Raw genomic sequence first — 20,052 nt, 5'->3', positions numbered from 1 at the left:
TCATGGTCAGTTCAGATCACAGTTTATGGCCCTTTTAATGAGTTGTTAAGAGCAAAAAAAAAAAAAAAAAAACAACACTTAAAAACGACAACACTGCCTGCAAATCTAACTGTACAAGGAGGAAGGGTCCTGGGAGAGTGAGTGGGAAGACTTTATGTTCTGAAAATGACCCACTGGCCAGCTCTAACCCAGTTCTGCTTAAAGTGCAGGACTTATTTGCGGCAGTCAATATGCCTAATTACTCTGTTCTTGCTAACTGCATCTTACACTTCAGCTCCGGGACTGTAAAAGTCAGAGTTGATGCTCATAGTAATTATGGACATAATGTAATGATTTTGTCCCCTTCCTCTCCTGGGCGTTGGAGTTTCTCGTCTAATCTACTGCTGTTGTAGCTGGCTCCCTTCGCAGCCAGTGCTGTAAATGGGTTTAACTGTATATGTTGGTGCAGGGCTAGTCCAGACACTCACTGATAAATGGTCTTTGAATTGTCCTGAATACGGACTAAATTCTGTATTTTGTGAACAAGTTGTCCCTCCAGGTAAGAATGCTTTCTGATCCCTGAACCAAATAAAAAATGAATGGCAGGGTCGTGAGAAAAAAAAGAAAGAAAGTAAAGTAAGTAAAGAAGTTAAACTTGTATAATGTATTTGGGTAAGGTTGCATTTGTTAACTGAACACTTACATCGGATATCCTTATAACGTCGTGGTACCAAGTAAAAAATAGCCTATTTACACATCCAGTGGTGGGTGGTAACCATTGACTGGATATAAAGATGGACGATGCGTCCCCACTTACCACCGCTATGCCAGATACGGCTACTGCCATCTTGTGCTGGCGACATGACCCTCAACTACCCTCAATAACAGAAACCATCTTTGGAAAAAAAATATTTGACGTGAGTTTCAAGCTGGCCCAGAAGCGGCCCTCTGCAGGTTTTTTTTTTTTTTTTTTTTTTTTTTTTTTATTGTTTTGAGAGATAAAACTGTGCTTAAAAGCACTTATTTTTTTCATTTGTCTGGTTCTCCATATGTCACTTTAAAGGCAAGTAATGTGCAATTAACATGTGTTATCACCTATTGGGGACATGTTTGCATGCAACACAATGATGTAAGAAATTTCACCTTAGTAAGCCAAGTCTATTTTATGTATATAGCACTAAATCATAATACAGTAGATTGTCTCAAGACATTTTCCATATGAAGCAGTTCTGGCACTGTAACTTTTGATTTAATTTACAGAGACCCAACAATAACCCCGTAAGCAAGCGCTTGGCAATGGGTGCAAGAAAAAAACTTCCTTTTAAGGGGCAGGAACCTCGCACAGAACCAGGTTCTTTAGGTGGCGGCTATCTGCTTCAACCAGTTGGGTTGAGAGAGAGATTTTTTCTATAATATAATAAATTATAAATATAATAATATATAATAACATCTGGCTTTTGTTTTTAAAGAGAAAGGATAAAAAGGCATTCACTTCCAGATTGAATAACTCTGCAGTAGAGATGCTCCAATTAGCAGTAATAAAAATAAGACACTGGATGGACGTGCAAAATTTGGCGTGAAGCAATGACGTGCCGCCACAAACTGCCGCCCCAAAATGCCGCCTACCTCTGGCCAAGCAGAACTCAGAGTTTAACAGAACCTTGTCATGGTCCCTCATGCTACTCTTACTGTTAGAAACCTGTTTTCTGGCCTGTCCGTGACTCAAACGTGACACACCAGAAGAAAAAGAAAACAACCAAACAACAACAAAAACAAAGGCATACTCAAAAAATGCAGAGATGTACACTCGGCTCTGGTCAACTGACATTTGAAAAGGGAGTCCATTGCCCATTTTTAACAGGTTTACCTGCATTTAAAAAACATGTATACATTTGCTAATCTTGGTAGAAAAGTGTAACAGAATCTACTACTATCTAATGCTATAATTCACAGTTGGCCCATTGTTTTTATAAAATATACTGCAGATATGTGTCTTTAAAGAGAAAATATAACTCCATTTAAGGAATCACAGTTATCTAATTGCATCCTTGATGGACAGCAACCAGAAATCTAAAGTTATTCCAGTTTTTTTTATTTTTACAAAGACTGACATCTGGAGAGTTATGCGGAGCTATTGTCAGAAACACTAATGACTTTCATTAAACTTGTCCATTGTCTCTGCTCATGCTATGATATTACTTCAGCACATGATAAACTCCAAGCTAGGATCAAGTTGCTGTTTATTAGTGGTAGACATTTGCAACAATGAAATTCACTGTTCAGCACTGAAGCAATTATCACCTACATGCGTACAGTATCTACTAAATATCCTAAATGAGCTGAATGGCTCTGAATCTGCAGTTTTAATTCTCTCTCTGCTGTTACTGTTAAACCAACGGTATCATAAACACTTTCCCACACGGGCACATCCATAGAAGAGACGAGTCTTGACTGAGGTTATTTGTTTTAACTGCCTCATTAGAGAAACCGAGAATAAAAGATATTGTTTAATATTGTGATAGCCGTCATGGTGTCAGGGGAGACTCCTGTTTTCTCAAATGTAGAGTATGAATGTGTAATCTTCTTTTGTGAGATAATTCAAATTGTCCCTCATGCTCTGAATTTCTGTGAAATTAACATGCAGTCAGTTAACAATAATTGAATGCAAGTCAGTAGCACTTTACCCTTGTTCTGTTAATGAAGCTGAAAACAAAGAGAAAGAACCTGAAACTCAGGTTGAAAATTAGATTGTGTGAAAACAACACTAAATGTGATTAATATGGAGTTCGAATAGTGTTTTGCAATTCATAGCACTACTGTTGAAAACATTTTTTTAAAAATCTGAAAAGAAAACTGTTAAACCAATTTTCTTTTGTGATTTCATTGCGTTTTCTGTAATTTCATAACTGTCAGCAAAGAGTGGGGAGTTGGATAGAGAGACATGAAACACGGGGAGAATAAGAAAATTGTCAAATATCCCTTGCCAGACTCCAATCAGCGACATTACATTTAAATGGTAAACATCAGTGGTCTATGTTAGAGGTCAACCAATTTATTGGTTTGGCCAATTAATCAGCTCAGATAGGTCGTTTTACGAACAACTGTTATTTGTGAAATTTGGCCCTGATAATGACTCATGGCTGTGCAGCCTCCACCAGTTCTGCAGGAATAAACATCACTGACCAGAGCACTACAGCTAAGTGTGAATGCTCCTTCTTCCTATTTCAATTTTATAACATTTGTTTCAAATTAAGTGCAAAATTATCAAAAGTAATTGACACATGGCCCATCTCTGATCAACATTTTGTATGGAGCCTCCATACACAAAGTTAAGGCCATGATACTGTGTCCCTGAGGATCTCAGGTTGACCTTGAAGATAATTAACAGCTCAAAAAGATAAAATGATGGTCAGTGATCCAGATTTATTTAACAACTTAGGTTTTTACTAGGCTTGGATGATGTCATAGTATTATAGTATACCAGGGTATTTAGAAATCCTTAAAGTATGATTTCAAAAATGCCGACGCTCATTTTTCTATCAACCTACAGAAGCTGTAAAGATGTATTGTATGTAGTGCACATCATGCGCCACTAAAGTCAGTCTGGTGGAACAGACAGCTGAGCTTACAAACATTGCAACAGTGGTGGAGCTAACGTTACAGGACTGCAAACAGCCAACCTGCAGCAGCAGAGAGAAAACAGCATATTATCTACCTGTAGTTTATTCTGACCAAACCATAGCAGGTGATTGTTGGCACAGTGGACTATCTAACTAAACAACTACAAATGCCAACCAAGATAGTTTGGTGAGTTTTGTTTTGTTTCTGTTAAATTAGAATGAAGTGTGTTTTAAAATGGGTTAACAAGGAAATTAAACTGGTCTTACTCTGACAATTTGATACCGTCAAATTTCTTTAGCTGGGCATTGTGAGGGGCTGATTTTTGGCTTTTTCCTGCTCAAAACTATTGTTATTATGTCAGCCTTTATATATCCACCATCAGTCAACCTCCAGTGCATGCATACCTTTTACCTCAAATTCTTACCCACAGCTTGAGTTGTAAAGCTACAGTGATGATAGATACCGGCCAACATGATTCTCCCTCCTCCTGTGTAGCTAGATTTTTTTTCTGCTATTAAGGGGGGATTTTATTTATGGGACCTCATCGTCTCATCACCATCAAAGCATTGGGTGCATCTCAAAGCCCTGTCCCAAATCATCATTTTTGGAGGCCTCTGCAAGTTCTTTCCTCACAGGAGAGGATTGGAGCCCCCTTGGATCAGTGCTATTATTTGGTGATGTATGATCTCCAATAGAAATTCAATTTAATATTTTAATAGGAAAATAAATTGAAGGATTTGTGAGGTCCTATAGGCAGCACACTATTCTTCACACAAGATGTGCCAGCTATGCCTGCCCTCTCCTCTCTCCTCAATTGCCCCATTTCCTCACTGACTCCCTCCAGCTATTATCTCTCCCTGCTCACCCCATGGCCATCACTACGGCTGCTTCTTATCTTTGCTTTCTCTGTGTTACTCTCTTCACCTGGTTAACGTTTTCATTCTCCCTGCTTTTCAATGTTCCCGCCGATCCCAAAAAAGTTTTAAAAGGCATTAAATTCATTAATCTACAAATAAGGCCTTTGTTGGTAAAAATGGTTAAAAGAAATGTTAAAATGTATCAAATCAATCTTTCAAAAGTCTTGGAAAAGCCAAGACATTGGGAGGAGAATATCAAGAATCATTATTATTCTGACATTGCATTGTGAAATTTCAAAATAATTGGCAATATGTATTTTTTAAATAATTTACAGAATTTAATTTAATTTAATTGAATAGAGGGACCAACAACACTGATATACATTTAAAACTTCCAATCAATTTAAGCATGATGAGCTTTTTTCTTGGCAAACCAAATGTATGCTTCAATAACCTAATATGTTAATTATTTTCCATGTGTTCCACTCTAGAAAGTTTTTTTAGCATTTGAAATATATCATCTGACTTTTAAGCTTGACCAAAAAATGATTTTTTATGTTGATGTAAATAAGTTTTCTTTCTTCGTCTTAAATCTAATTTAATTCAAGCTGTAGGAACCTTGCATCACGTTCTTTCACATTTCCTACAGTGTCCTCTTCTGTTTCCACTGTTAATGCTGTAAATCCATCTTTATGATCTTCATTTGTCTCTGCTGTTGAGTAATGGTGGCTTACAGGTCCACAGTCACACAAATTGTGTCAACAAGTCACCCATTAACGCAGAGCTTTATCTTTCTGAGGACATTCATAGGTGATAGAAAATGACTGTGTGTGCGTTTGGGCTCAACCAAGTTTAATTACTGCTCATTTAGGGCACAGTGAGGCCACCGTAGATTTGCACATGCTCAGACTGCTGCCTCACCTTTTGTCAGCACTGAGGTTTTGTCATTATTCTGTTATATTACCAAAATGTTGATGCACCCCGTGGGATCATTTTTGTCCTTATTTTTTCTATTCTTAGCTCCCTGATCCACTCCACCTCTTTTATCCTCCTCTCTCACATTTTTTTAGCATGTGCATAGTGTACATTATCTCACTTTGCCCTCCTGGTGAAGGATATTTATGATTTACACTGCATTAGAGAACCTCTAAATTCTAAATAGATTGTCAAGTGCCTCATGTAATTTGCATGAAAAGCAGAGAGGTTTTCTACCACATTGTACTGGTTTTTAACCAGGTATTTTAGGCCAGCCTGGTCTATGGATGCATTACCTTGTTACTAACCTACTTTGAATACCCAGAAAAGAGTGCTCGTTGTTCCCAAATTAAGGGATAAATATGGAGGAGGACCCTCAGCCTCAGCCTGATGTAGCATTTGCTTACTTTTGGATAACATCTTTTAAATCTCATCTCAAACTTTCAGAGACAGAATTTAATGTGATGTGATGTCCTCTAATTCTTTTTTACCTCCTCTTTTTATCACTTAGTTTAAAAGTCTTTTTCTTTCTGCTTCTGTGTCTCATTGTTGGTATTTTTCCTTTCCGGTAGTCTACAATATAAACAGTTACATCTATTCCACTGTGACATCAGTGCAATCAAATCAATGCTATAAGAATTGGATTTGACATGAAATTGATCATTACATATTGCAGTAATGCAGTGTCTCTATGGATACAAGCAGGGACTCAAATTAAATATACTATAGATTATCAACCGCCTGTGTCCCTACAGTAATATGTTTTCACGAGCCTTTGTCCCAGGGAAGGACACTAACAGATATTTTGATTTCAGAACCAGGATGGACAAGTTGACAGTCCCCTGCAGTAATGCTATTTACAGGAAAGCACTATCTTGTTTCTGGGTTTCTGTGATGTTATATTACTGTCACATCAGATTTTATCCAGAGCTGTACTAGAGCCACTTTTAGACTGTTTCTTCTACTAAATGAATTAGCCCTCCATAATGTGCATCCTGACACTGTAATGCTGTAATGGCTGCAGATGTTCTTTCGGAAGTGGCCAAAGACGCCTTGCATTTTGCAGTCAATGACACTTGTAACCTTATTAGAGGAGAACCATATGTTACAACAATGGTTTTTATGCTCCATGACTTGGCAGATGGCAGTGCTTTCCGTCAGTCACTAAGTCCCCCAATTTGCTCTGAAAGATCTCAGGTTGTTCTCATGCACTAATGATATGTATACCCACAAAAAGTAATGCACCAGAGTTTGTACACAACCCAAGTAATGGTGAAGGCTGCCATCACATGACGAAGGTGCTGATGGGAGTAAAGAGGGAAGTAGTTGGTCAAACAGACACAAGACTTTGCCAAAGGAGACTTGTGTTTGTGTCCTGTGTGAAACCAAGTGAACTTTGAGTTATTTTAAGGTGTGAGATTACATTAAATACTAGAGATGGGGATCACCAGAGTCACAATGATATGATATTATTACCATACCTAAGTCACAATACAATATTATGGCAATTTTATACGTTGCGATAGGCTGAGTATTGCAATAAAATATAGTGTGAGTTATTCCCTTTTTTCAACTTCAAATCATGTGCCCAAAAGTAAACTTTAACATCTAATAAGATAAATGTTTCAGTCTGTTCAACTCACTTAAGGCATTTTTATTGCAGGAAAATAAATCTAGTGGACTGACAAAATAATCAAATATATTTTTGTAGTAAGCTCCCAAAAATGTAATCTGTATTTGTGATAATAATCATTTATAGAATAATAATAAAATTAAAAAAAAAAACGATACTTGGCGTCACTGCAACAATTCAGTAGTTCCACACAAAAACATTGCGATACTACTAACCCTAACCCCTATTAAGTATGTAAGTTTACATTGTGTAGTTAACCTAACCATGTTTCTTTTCCTCAACCTTACCTAGCTAATTGTACTTTCCTAAACTTTATCTAAGTAACCTTGCAGTAAATATGTATCTTTACATTATGTGCATAAAATTACAAGGCCCAATCATGATTCTTTTCCTAAACCTCACCTTACCTGTGGGGTTGCTAATTGTTGAGCCTTGATATCATACAAATCATTGTATGAAGATACCTTGAATATTTCAACAACTGTCAGATGGATTGCTATAAAATTTTGTAAAGACATATTAATCCTCTGGTCACCCCTGATGTTTTTCTCTAAAGTTGACATTTGTGATATTAACTGAAATTTCTCAACAACTACTGGATGGATGGCATAATATTTGGTACACACATTTATGTTCTCCACAGGATGAATTGTGATGACTTTGGTGGCTTTTCCTCTAGCCTCATCATCATGACAGTTTCTTAATTTGTTAAATATTTTGGTTTTATATCTGCTGAAAAATCAGCGTGTTAGTCATTGTGAGTATAGCATTTAGTACAGCCTCAGAAAGCTACTAGCCTGAAGTAGACTCTTAGTTTCAGTTTCAGAGATGATCTGATGGAAAACTGCTTACATTTCATAGCAGGTCTGACTTTTTTAAGGCAGCTGCTCCAGGCTGAGTATTTCCTTTTCCATTGCAAGCTCACCTCAATTTTTGTTTCATTGCTATGGCTCAGTACAAGGATGTCAAGGATGAATGCCTTAAATGCATCTCTAATGGCTTTACAGCACTACATGTCATGAAAGCCATTTTGGAAATGGCCCATTTCCATGGTCTGGAGTATGATCTTTCTACAAAAGAGCTCCTCTATTAGCCTCCCTTTAAAGAGTCACAGCTCTGCTTCCCAACCACCAATACTGTATTTGTTTGGGATAAATGTAAGACCTTGAGCCAGAAATTGAACCTGCTCCATCCATGAGTAAATTGCACTGTAGCTGAGGGCTGCTTTTAGATGCACTGAAGACATCTTTAAATGGGAATAAAATGCTATGTGAGCACAGTGGATTAAGATATTTACTACATCTAGTGCAAACACATAGAAACAAAGACTCGCTTGAATAATGCCCATTTTATTGGTCTGTTTATAGTCACCTCAGCACCACAGTCCAATATTGCCTTGGTTTTGAAGAGCCTCTTTATAAGATTGTTTCACTTCATTTCATGTCTGCTTTTGGGTGGAAATTTTTACCTTCACAAATGAGAGAAGCTTCACCTACAATGCTCTATAAAAGTGTGTGTACCAGTGCGCTTTAATGCACCGACTCTCCATGATTGCAAGTAAAACACCCCAGGTGTAAAGATGCCTAAACACCACTCTAAGACAGACCTCCGCTCCCTTCTCTCCACTCTCCAGCAGAGCAGAGTCATGCTGTTTGCTGCAGTGCTTTCTATCTCCTGCATGAGCATGAGATGAGACTCCTTGTATGAATAATGTCTTCCCTTGTGGTTCTCTCTCCCTATAATCTGCTCTCTGCTCTGTCTCAGCGGGGCGAGAGTCCCATCTAAAATAATCAGTAGGTCTCTGTCAGTGAACTGAAGGAGTGGAAGGCAAGTGCGAATGACAACTTATACGCTGACACACTCATTGTATTTTGTTAATATTTCTTCCATTGTGTTTTATTTCAATAAAATCAATATAAACCACTGAATGTTTTTTGTCCTCGGTTACTAATAAGTAGCCAAGTTTATTTATTTTGTCACTGCTTTAAAGAAATGTTTCCTCTGTACTGACCGGACATGTTTCCTTTTCCTTTTTCTTTTACTTTGACCCTGTTCTCTCAACTCAGTGTGGTGACACGCTGCGAGTAAATGGAATAGTAGGACAAAACTACTGAAATTTGTCCAAACAGATGAAAATGTGCAAGAAGGTTTTAGGAACAGTTTGATGCATTTTAAATCGCTGCCAGCTGGACATGTCATCTGCTCATTGGCATGAGACAAAGCGTTCCTCTTCAGTGGATTGAAAGGTCAAGCTGACATCCCAGGTCCCTGCGGAGAGTGACACTTGTACACTAGAGATATGTGAATATTTGTGTGTGTGTTTACACAAAAGTGCATATACACAAATGGTAGTTGTTGCAGTTTGTATACTGATCTCTTCTATCTACTGGACATGTGAGGGCCTGCTGCAAGAAAGTGGTAGGAAATTTAATTTACAGTGTGAGTAATTATGTGTGATGGTGATCTGCTTGTTTTAATCTCCGGCTCATCCTCCTGACCTTTCAGCCACATTTGTGGCAGGGTGGTTTGATTCTCCGTGTTGCGAAACACAAGCACAGAGGCAGGAACAGAGAGAGTGAAGGAGAGAAAAAGAAACAACTAGAGTGCACTTGAAAAGCATGGTGATGGAGAAAGGGTAAAGATGTAGAGGTCAAAACACAGCTAAACACAGAGTTGGATGTGGTTTCTGTAGTTCACAACGTCTGCAAAGATTACAGCTCAGAACTCTGTGTTTATAGATATAAGAAGGTTTTCAAAGATTTTCTGGCCTGCCGTTGTTTTTCCAAGTAAGTCAAAGTTTTCGAAGTTTGAGGCTTTGCTGCAAAAACTCGGTTCAGTCCTTGATTCTGGCACTTGTTGTAAAGAGCCCATCAACCTTAACTGGCGGTGTAACCATTGGTGAAGAGACACATGGCTGTCCTCTCCAGGCTAGCAGATAGGTCTTACAAGGAGTGTATATAGTGGCAGAGGTGGGGAATAATTGATTACATGTTATGGCCCTACATAATTAAATTATAAGTAACTGTAATTGAAATCCACTACAGTTACTGTTTATGTTATTTAAATAATCTTTTCAGTAAAGAGCTTATATGTAGGATATAACTTTCAGTCTCTTGCTTTGCATATGTCACTTACAAGGAGCCGTCTCTGCATCCACACAGGCTCCATTTATTTTCGCAAAGTTATGCGCTCAAATTTTGAATGTTATTCTTTTATTGGTTGTCTTGTTTGAAATTGCACCGCCTCTCGTCTGCCATTAAATTCATGTGCAATGCTCCCGTCAACCTGAGTCTGCCATGCCTGCGACCAGCCGACCAGGCTAAGGCGGGAGTCAATGTTGTCCGACAGCAACGCGATTTCAGTGCCGGGAAACAAAAAGTATTTTCCTTCTGACATCAATAAAGGGCTCTAACATCACTCTATAGTGTGTAAACTTGTTTACTATTTGTGAAAATGCTGTCAACATCGAAATGCTCGATGTCAAACCTTCAGCGTTTTTACCCATGTTAAACCATGTCTTTAGAATAGTTATCAAAAGGTAATTCAGTGTAATAACCAACCTCAGTTTTTTTGGATAAATATGTGGGCACATATGTGGCTCTGGTCTTTTATGCTATGAATACGCATACAAAAATTAGACATATAGCTGAACAACAAGGATAATAAAATAGAACAAAGAAAGTACACTTAATTACTATGTATCAATATGTATACATTTATTAACAACACAGTAATGTTTGTAAACAGACAGACAGTAGTGCAAATGGTGCAGATTCCCCCAACTCTCATCTTATGAGATAGCTCCATGATGCAGTTTGCTTATAATAGCTGGAAGCTCAGGAGATGAAGTGAAGAGTCTGAGATGTGAAGATGAAACCAAGCCAGATTTCAATAAAGCACAGGGTGACAGATTTGAAAAAGTCCATGCTTGCTCTGTTGAGAAGCAGCAACTCATCCATGTTGTTGGCCAGAGAGCGAACGTTCGCCAGATGTATTGATGGGAGTGCAGATTGAAATCCCCGTTGTCGCAGTTTGACGAGCACTCCAGCTAATACCATAGAGAGCTGCTGCTCCTTCTTCTAAAAATATTGCACTAAAAAAATGTGCTTGGGTAAAAAGAAATATTGCCAATGTTCGAAAGTTCCTCCCTAGTGTATGTTATCAGAAATGGATAGTAGAAAACTGAATAAATGACGACAGAAAAAGCACCGAGGAGTGCTATCTGTGGTGCCATTTTGGATCATAAGATACATTTTTTTTGATAAAGTAATTAAAGGAGTTACACTCCTATTTGTTTTATTTGGTTTTCTTATTTTTTTCTCACTTTTTGTACTTTCCTTGATGTGTGCAACTTAAATGTTTCTTACTATTATTCCACTTGCCTTAAAAAAAACAACTTAAAATGTACATCTGCACATTTATTTATGTCCCACTACATTATTCTCAGTTTACAGAAATGTAAAAAAAAAAAAAGATAAAAAATTAAATAGTTACATTATTTATCACATTTCCAACAAGCTAACTAGTCGTCTGTAACCTCTGACATTTCAAAAGTAATCTTCCCAGCACAGTCTGAAGGAGCATCTCTGTTTGTTTTTTTAAATTTTTTTTAACACATCTGTGTGTTGATATGTGTTACACACAGCATGTGTTGAATGTGGTAACACACTAATTGTGTTGTGAGAAACACAAAATATGTTGTCCTTAACTACATATGCTGGTTTATTAATAGTTAACACTAGATGTGTTATTTTTAACTCATCTGTTTTGTGTGCACAAACTGGGAAAAAAAAACAAGTGGGAATACTAATGTTAAAGGTTTCTTTTCTTGAGGGATTGTGTTGTTTGTGTTCTCTAACAAAGCACTACAGAGAGTCACCGAGTCATTTTTAGAGCGAGACAATCGTAGATGTAAAGCTATATAGAAAACATTGATATTTTTTTCCCCACAGTGTTCCCCCTCACACTTCGGTTAGTCCTCCTGTCATCTGTAAAAACCTCAGAGATCTATCACAAACCACAGGCATGATCACGACATAATGGTTTTAAAAAGTTAGAGGTTTCCTTGCCTTCTGTTTCATCATCCTCAGTCCTCTTGGAGTGACTCTTCACATTTTAGATACAGTGAGAAACAACAAAGCATGGAAATGTAGTGCTGTAAACTGAAATGTGCATTTCCTTCTCCCCCACAGTCAACAAGCACAAGCCGTGGATAGAAACATCTTACCATGGTGTGATCACAGAGAACATGGACACGGTGCTGCTGGACCCTCCGCTGGTGGCTCTAGACAAGGATGCCCCGGTCCCTTATGCTGGTAGGAAAAACAAAAAAACACACACACACACACACACAGAAAGGACATCCACTGTACAATATTCGCACACATTTAGAAACTATAACAGATACAGTGAACACATCCTCCCACATGTGCACTGTCTTAGACACACATTGGCACTGAGACAAAGATGCTTCAGTACTGTGTGCAGGAAACTGTGGCAACTTAACACCACAAGACAAAAACAGATGATCCAATGGTTGTCTGTGCTCACTGTTTGTCACGGAGACTGGATTCCATTTATCACCCTTAGCTGTGTAAAACAACAGGTTTTTTTTAGAGCACTTTTTTCTTGCTGTTGTATAGATTTGCTCAAAAATTCACAAGATAGAGAGCTTGTAAAAAGGGTTTGTTCCTGTAGTGTACTCAGTGTTTTTGTGTTTATTGAAACTGTGGTTAGTCTGCAGAGTTGCTGCACCGTCCCTATATGATTAAAATGAACCCTCATAATTGTTGTAATACATGAATGTCAAACACTTCTAACTTAAAGATGTAGTTGGGATCTTTTCATGTGGGGTTGTATGAGGTACTTATATATAGTCAGTGTATTACCCATGGTAGATTTCAGTCAGCACACCCCTAGCTTGTAGAAGCAGACAGGAGTACCTCCGTGAAAGCTAAGCTATATACTGTTTTGGAGGGCACAGCAACAAAACATATAAAGGCAACTAAAAAAGTCCCACCTAAAATAATCAGTATCAGTTTTAGTGTGTGCTATATTTAGAATATATTCACTGCTTTAACTTGCAAACAAACAGCCCTTTCTTTTGTTTTTAAGTTTTCAATTTTAAAAACATTGATACAAATAAACAATACTGGAAAAAAAACAGCAAAAACTAAAGAAAGGCACAGCATTATCTCTACAGTTTCATAACATTAATGAATCAAAAGTACACCAGCACAAATCCCTGTGAAAGTCCTTGGCTGACTCACTCTCCAAATAAAGCCTGGAAACAAAAGTTGTAATGCACTGAAGATAGATATTCATAATAGACAGCTCTTTCTGAAGTGGTTAACGGCTGCAGTTACCCATCTGTGCTTTCGTCAAAGCTACCAGATTCCATCGAGAAAAACCAATTTTAGCTTGCTGAACACAGAAGCTGCTGGTCCATCTTTGCCTCTATTGGTTAGTTTGTTTGTGTTATTGTGTGAATCTAGTGAATCTGAACTAACCCTTTAGAAATGCAGCATCACACAGTAACACTAAAAAATAAACCGATCAAGGCAGCAGAAGACCAGCAGCTCCTGTGTTCAGTGATGTTAAATTACAGCTTTTGTCTGTGGACTCTAACTTGCTTCAATTCAGCATTGGAAAGGGCTGCCCGAGGGCAAGGAAAAGAGAAAGAGAAAATATTTTAAATATAGTGCATGATTATTCTGATATTGATTTTTCCAGGTTTCTGAAATATATTTTACATTGCTTTTTACATTTTACATTGTACATTTCTTAGCTTTCGAGTCTGTACACCTGTCTGCCTCTCCAAACTGGGGGTGTGCTGACTGAAATACACTGTAATACACTGATTATAAATAAGTTCCTCATACAACCCCACTTACAGATGTAAACTATCCCCTTAATTTCTATTCAAAAAACTTTCTTCCAGAGTTTAAGGTAGTTTGCACAATAGCGGGGTGTTGAGCTGGGTGGAGGAAAGACAGCTGACTGATTCAAGCTTACTCCGATTTATGAAAATGCATTTATTTTCATAACTTTGTTGTCAGGCGTCGAGTTTAGATACATCTTCTTCACTCCCCCTGACAGGGATCTATTCACGGCTGCTGCTAATTGAAGCCATGTGTCATCCTTTTTTTCTTGCTGCTGAATTGCTCCATTTAACCTGACCAAGAAATTGTTCTCAGGGGTGGAAGAATATATTGCTGAGCCATGTCAGCTTTTCATGATGACAATGCTCATTTTCTAGCCTAAATCTTTATTTGACAGCAGGGAGCTGTTTTACTAGCTTGTGTATGATGTTAAAGAGAGTTCACCCCAAAATTAAAAATACATATTTTTACTCTTACTTGTGGTGCTATCTGTAAGTCTAAATTGTTTTGGTTTAAGTTGCCGAGTGTTGGAGGTATCAGCCACAGAGGTTTCTACCTTCTTTTGAATATACTGGGACTAAACAGCACTCAGCTCAGAGCACCAAACAATACATTTGAAAAACTCAACAGCAATGTCTCTTTTCAGAAATCATGACCCGGTTACTCAAGATAAGTTAAGTTCAAGATAAGATGAGCAGTTTCATGTAGGAACTATTTTCTTTTCACTAAACTATACACAAGCCAATTGTATCACTGCGCCCATCTACTGCTCGCTCACCACTAAGCTATCTAAGGACGAGGATGCCATTAATGTGTGTATTTTGTGCTGTCAAAAGCATGAGCCTCCTGTCCGTAAGTAGATTTGCGCTTCTTTCTGCGCTGTGATTCAGTTGGCGGGTGTAGTTTGGTAGAAATAAATAAGATCTCCATGAAACTGCTCAAAACAAGGTCTGTGGATTATCTTGAGTTCCCAGGGCGTGATTTCTGGAAAGTGACACTGCTATTGAATTTTTCAAACTCATTTAGGGTTTTTTGTACTTTGAGCACCACAAGCTGAGTGCCATTTATGTCCATTTTATTTTAGAGAAGGCAGGCGTCCTATGGTTGATATATTCTAGTCTCACACCAAAACAGTCTGGACAGATTGATAGAGTCAATTTTTTTTTAAGAGTCAGTTTTTATTTAAAAAAATTTACACCACACAAAAAACAACACTAGTCTATTTTGTCTATGTGTAAGCATACATTCTCATCTTACACTTTTATGATGTAGTTTTTGATTTGGTACTGGTCACCATACATTTATTACATATGTTCTGACTAAATTAATCTCTAAATCTGTTCAGAAATGTATTCTATAATGTTATACATAGCAGAAGCGGGGGCCTTGACTGGATGTCCCCTTTAGCAGCATTTGTTTGTTTATAGATGCTCTGCATTTCCTGACACTTTGGAAAACTCAGTGTATCTTTTTGAGAACAGGTTTTCACCACCTAGAAGGACAGTAAAAAAGTCCCCGAGAAGTCGATGAAAAACAACTTCAGGACAACAGTTGTTTGTTTTATCTTTTTACTGCTTCTCATGTTTGATGCAAATATACAGCACAGCTCAGAATGGTCTTCCACTGAACCAGGTGCTGGCAGCGTAGTGCTCACTGCAAGTTGTCTGGTTGAGTCACAGAACAAATACACGTTTAATAATAACAGTACGACATTATTATAAACCTCATCTCCAGTTGATTGTTTCGGGTGCTGATTATGTTGTCTAACAAGAGCTGGAATCAGACAGCCGTCACGCAGGTACAGCAGAGCTGACAGTGACAGGAAGGAGAGAGACAGAGAGAGCTATTATAATTGGACAAAGTATTCTGAGACTCAAAGGCAAACGAAGAGGCTTTTTGGCAGCTAACGCTTAACAGCTCATTATGGCGAAATAGCTCCTATTAATCCCTGCGCTGACAACCATGGAAAACTGATACTCAGCTATTTTTCTCCCTCTGTTTCCCTTTTTTTATGTGTTTTTGTTCTAATGCCACAGTCATAATTTAGTGTTTTTCAGTGTAACGTGTGAGCTGTTCTGTAAATAATGGGTAAATATAGCTGACCTTGAGGAGCGTGGAAAAGCCTGGATCCATGTTAAAGGCTCTTTTATTTTGCTTTTCCTCACGGGGCTTTAAAGATCCCTGCAGTGTACATTTACTGTACGGTGTAACCCAAATACTGTGGAATATGTGACTGTATATGAAGATTTAATGATGCACGAATATAGTTATTCCAAACATGAAAAAAAATACTGAATATGCGATGCAAAAACAGCAACTTCCTTTATGTTTTATTCATATCTTAAAAGTGGAGATGCTGGAGTTACTCCTCACTGACATTGTTCTTCTGTAATCAAGCACCAACTTACAGTAATTTACTGTACATAGCTTTCCCTAGCAACCAAAATCCGCGACGCAGTGACGGTTTAATTACACCGCAACGAGCAGCCAGACAAAGAAGGAAATTCATTTTGATTGTTTTTCTCCATGATTAACACTTGGTTTGTTGACTTGAGAAGGTCACATCGGGTGAAATATTGCCCGAGAGGAAAAAGCAGCGCTGTGCACAGGCTGCTGACTGGTGATATTTCTCTCCTTGTTTTTCATTGCATGCGGTCTAATGAATGAAACCCATACAATCGCTACCAAGGAGACTCTGAAAAAAATGGCCATCAAAAGAGCAGCTCTGTCCCAATTTATCTCCCTTTGCAATTGTCTCCTGCTACAGCTCTCCCTGTGTTTTGCACACACACCCCTCCTCCCCCTCCTCTTCCTGGACTCTAACTATTCTCTAAAATCTTTATCCCAATCTGTGCCTCCGTTTGTGCCTCCACCAAGTGCCACATTCCTTCGTTCTCAACCCAGCTATCCTTCCTCCTCTTCTCTCTCCATCTCGACACTTTGCTCCTAGCGAGCCCATATCCAGGCAGTCACTTACACATTACAGACACTCTCATCAATCCTGGTTTTGTTTTACTGCAGAAAAGAGTAGGCTGTCCTTCTGGCTCCACATTAATTGCAGTGTGGGAACATGGACCAGGATTGTAAAGCACTCGCCTGTTCTCCTCTCTTGTACTTTTCTCTCGTCATTCTTTATTCCCTCTCCCATACCATGGCCCTCTATCACGAGTGCTTCTCTGAATGCCTCATATATATATCCCCTCATCTTCACTTCTCACCTCACCTCACCTTTTTACCTATATATCCCGTTTCTCGTTTCCTTCCTGTCTCTCGTTCTGTCTTGCCCTCTCCTGCGGCACCACATTTCACTTTGATGTAAACTACCCACAGTGGGCCTAACTTGAACATTATATGCTGAGACAGGCATCCTGGAGATAAATTGTTATTACTGCATGCCATGATGGCACCCTCTATCCTCTGCCCCCCTTTCTCAACACCTCCCTCGGAGCAAAGGTGTGTGGGTCGAGGAGTATGTGCTGATCGAGCGTTCTCAATCAAATTAGCATGAGGAATGGTGGCAGTGGACTCTAGGGTGCTGCGAGGCAGGCAGGCAGTTTCATTTGCTTATTCTTTATCTCGAGGCCGCAGTCAACAGGCACAGATACTCCCCATTCATCATGGTACCAGAATAATGCACTGTGGTACATTGTTTCCTCTGCAGAACTCACACAGGGTAAAGGAACAAAAGTAGTTGGAAAAAACTGTAGAGAAACAGAGAATGGGTAGCTGAGAGAAAAATAGTGGAGACAGATGGACAATGAAAATGAGAGCGGGTCATCACAGGCGGCTGCCATGAAAAAACATGTTTGATTATTCCCGTTGGTTGGTTTACATTGTGTGTGTGTGTGTGCACACAGGTGTGATGTGTTTGTGTAAACTGTAATACTCAGCATTTATTACAGTAAATCCAAAGTTTGGGTCTTTTATTCCCTAGGACTTGTGATTCGAGCATGAATGCTTGTTCGGTTTCTAGCTGATCATCATTATCATGATCATAAATCATTTTATCTCTTAAATAGAAGCTAATAAATTGTTTATCTACAGTAGCTGTATTGTGTGTGTGTGTGTGTGTGTGTGTGTGTGTGTGGTTGCCTGTTTACACAGGCTGAAAAGTAAAAGCAGCACGCCACAGAGCAGCAGCAATTCAGCTTTAGTCCGCAGTCAGTGTCTACCATGTGTTCAGTCACAGTGGGCTGTGGGCCCAGACCTGCCTTATACACAGTCACTGCATTTATACCTCTAGGGCGCTAGACACTAGAGTTGGAGCTCAAAAAGACGTGTTAGGCTGCAGTTACATAAAGTGTGAGCCATTATGTGGCCAGTAGACAGCTGTATTGATTAAAATTTAAGCATACCTGTCCTATCAGACACCAGTGAAATGGCTGAAGGGCCAATTCTGTGACAGCCGGAAAGTTCAGCTCACATTTCTCTTCAACTGTTTTGTACAAGAGGGTAGAGTTAAGCAGTTTGGCTGTTGCCATGCTTCTTTTTTTTTTTTAAAGTCAGGTCAAGAGGGTGGAGCTGTGGAGGAGCAAGGGGCAGATTAAAGACTGCAGCGACCGGTAGGGACGACTTTCAGACAGCATGTCACTTAAGTGGCCATGCCCATAAACGTGAAACTTTGGTCATGACTGTTGAAATTAGCCATAGGGACCAAAACCATTTTTTGTCCCAGGTTGTAAAAATGTTTATTTTTGCGGTGAACATAGGTCTAAATAGGGATTGACTCTGTTAGAGCCAGCCTCAAGTGGACATTCGATGAACTGCAGTTTTTGGCACTTAGTGTGGGCATCTCTGGACACTTCAGGATTAATATCTGATTTATAGGGCTACAATGTGAATAGAAAAATATAATTTGTGCACCCTTTCTCACTGTGTGACACCTTGCTACTTTTAAAACATAGTTTTAACATGTTTGGAATGTATTTATTACAATTTAAACTTAATTCAGACAGACTGTACCCCATCATTCTTATAAATGGGCCCATTGTGGGTTGTCAAGTTAAATGTTAAAACCCTTCTGCGGCAACACAACAAGGAGCTATGCTGTCTCATCAAATACATTCAGGCACGCATTCCTGGTAGATTATTTTGTAACATGAAAGGTGTAATACACATCACAGAGTATACTGTTTGCCTCCAAAGTGTCATAAAATTAGATACAGCTGTTAAAGTATGTTTCAGACTATTATATAGTATTAATAGTGTAAAATGCTGAGCAATGATCTGGCATCGTTACTTAAACTGGACTTGTATTTTGGATCTCAACCCACCCCACGACATGGTTTCCTGTGTTTTTATATCACAGGGTTGGACTCGTTCTGAATGCCTGCCTATTAGCATAATTTTAATAAAACACTCTGGCTGGGAAAACATATCTGTTGGTGAGAAGACAATCTTTTTAAAATCTATTTTTCTGCATCGCTTCCTCTGATTATGATGAACATTTCTCAGTAGATACAAAATTCTCCAAGGTACCTGTATCAAAATTCATCCAGCATCAGGCCAAAGTTGAGATTGAGGAAGGCTCTCACATATCTGAGAAGTCTAACAAATACAGTCTGGACAAGTAAAATGATCCACAATGTTTACTTTATCAAGAACACTTTATTATATCCGTGAAAGTTGATCCATTCATCACTCTTTGTGCAGAGAGGCATGTTCGAGAAGCCTTTTCTGTGCCTGTTCAACAGAATTTCTTTCATACTCTTTTATACTCATGACCTCTTGGTCATGACTGACTGATGGCTTTAATGAGATAATATTTACATTAGATAATATTGCTTTAGTCAAACTTTGGCTGCTGTGCCAAAGATACTGACATATATTCCAAACTCTATAGTTTTTGACAGTGGAAAGTTTCTTACATTCACACATTTACTTTGTTGAAATAAACAAAGAAAAAATAGACATTATTTAAATTTCTGTCAATGCCACTCATCCTATTTTTACCACACACACACACACACACACAGTCAAAATCTATTTATCTCTTGAAGTATGATATTGAAAACATAGGACTTATTATCATAAGTTCAAAGTCAGTGGCGAGCAGGATTTTTTTGTAATGCTACTTGAATTATGTGAGCATGCATTATTTACAACA

General features: G+C 38.5%; 1 protein-coding gene across 1 annotated transcript in view; it reads left to right on the top strand.

The window, feature by feature from the left end:
• The first annotated feature begins 12,104 nt into the window (after positions 1-12,104).
• clstn2a (calsyntenin 2a) overlaps positions 12,105-20,052 on the top strand; it is a 101,636-nt gene continuing 93,688 nt past the window's right edge. Inside the window, exons 1-3 of the mRNA XM_042497529.1 lie at positions 12,105-12,117; positions 12,258-12,380; positions 12,733-12,739. Coding sequence (XP_042353463.1) covers positions 12,105-12,117; positions 12,258-12,380; positions 12,733-12,739 — 143 coding nt within the window. The remainder of the gene's footprint in view (positions 12,118-12,257; positions 12,381-12,732; positions 12,740-20,052) is intronic.

The sequence above is a fragment of the Plectropomus leopardus genome, chromosome 12 (assembly GCF_008729295.1).
Source record: "Plectropomus leopardus isolate mb chromosome 12, YSFRI_Pleo_2.0, whole genome shotgun sequence".
NCBI lineage: Eukaryota > Metazoa > Chordata > Actinopteri > Perciformes > Serranidae > Plectropomus > Plectropomus leopardus.
Note: the sequence above shows the minus strand (reverse complement) of the source record. Positions and strands in the feature narration are given on the sequence as shown.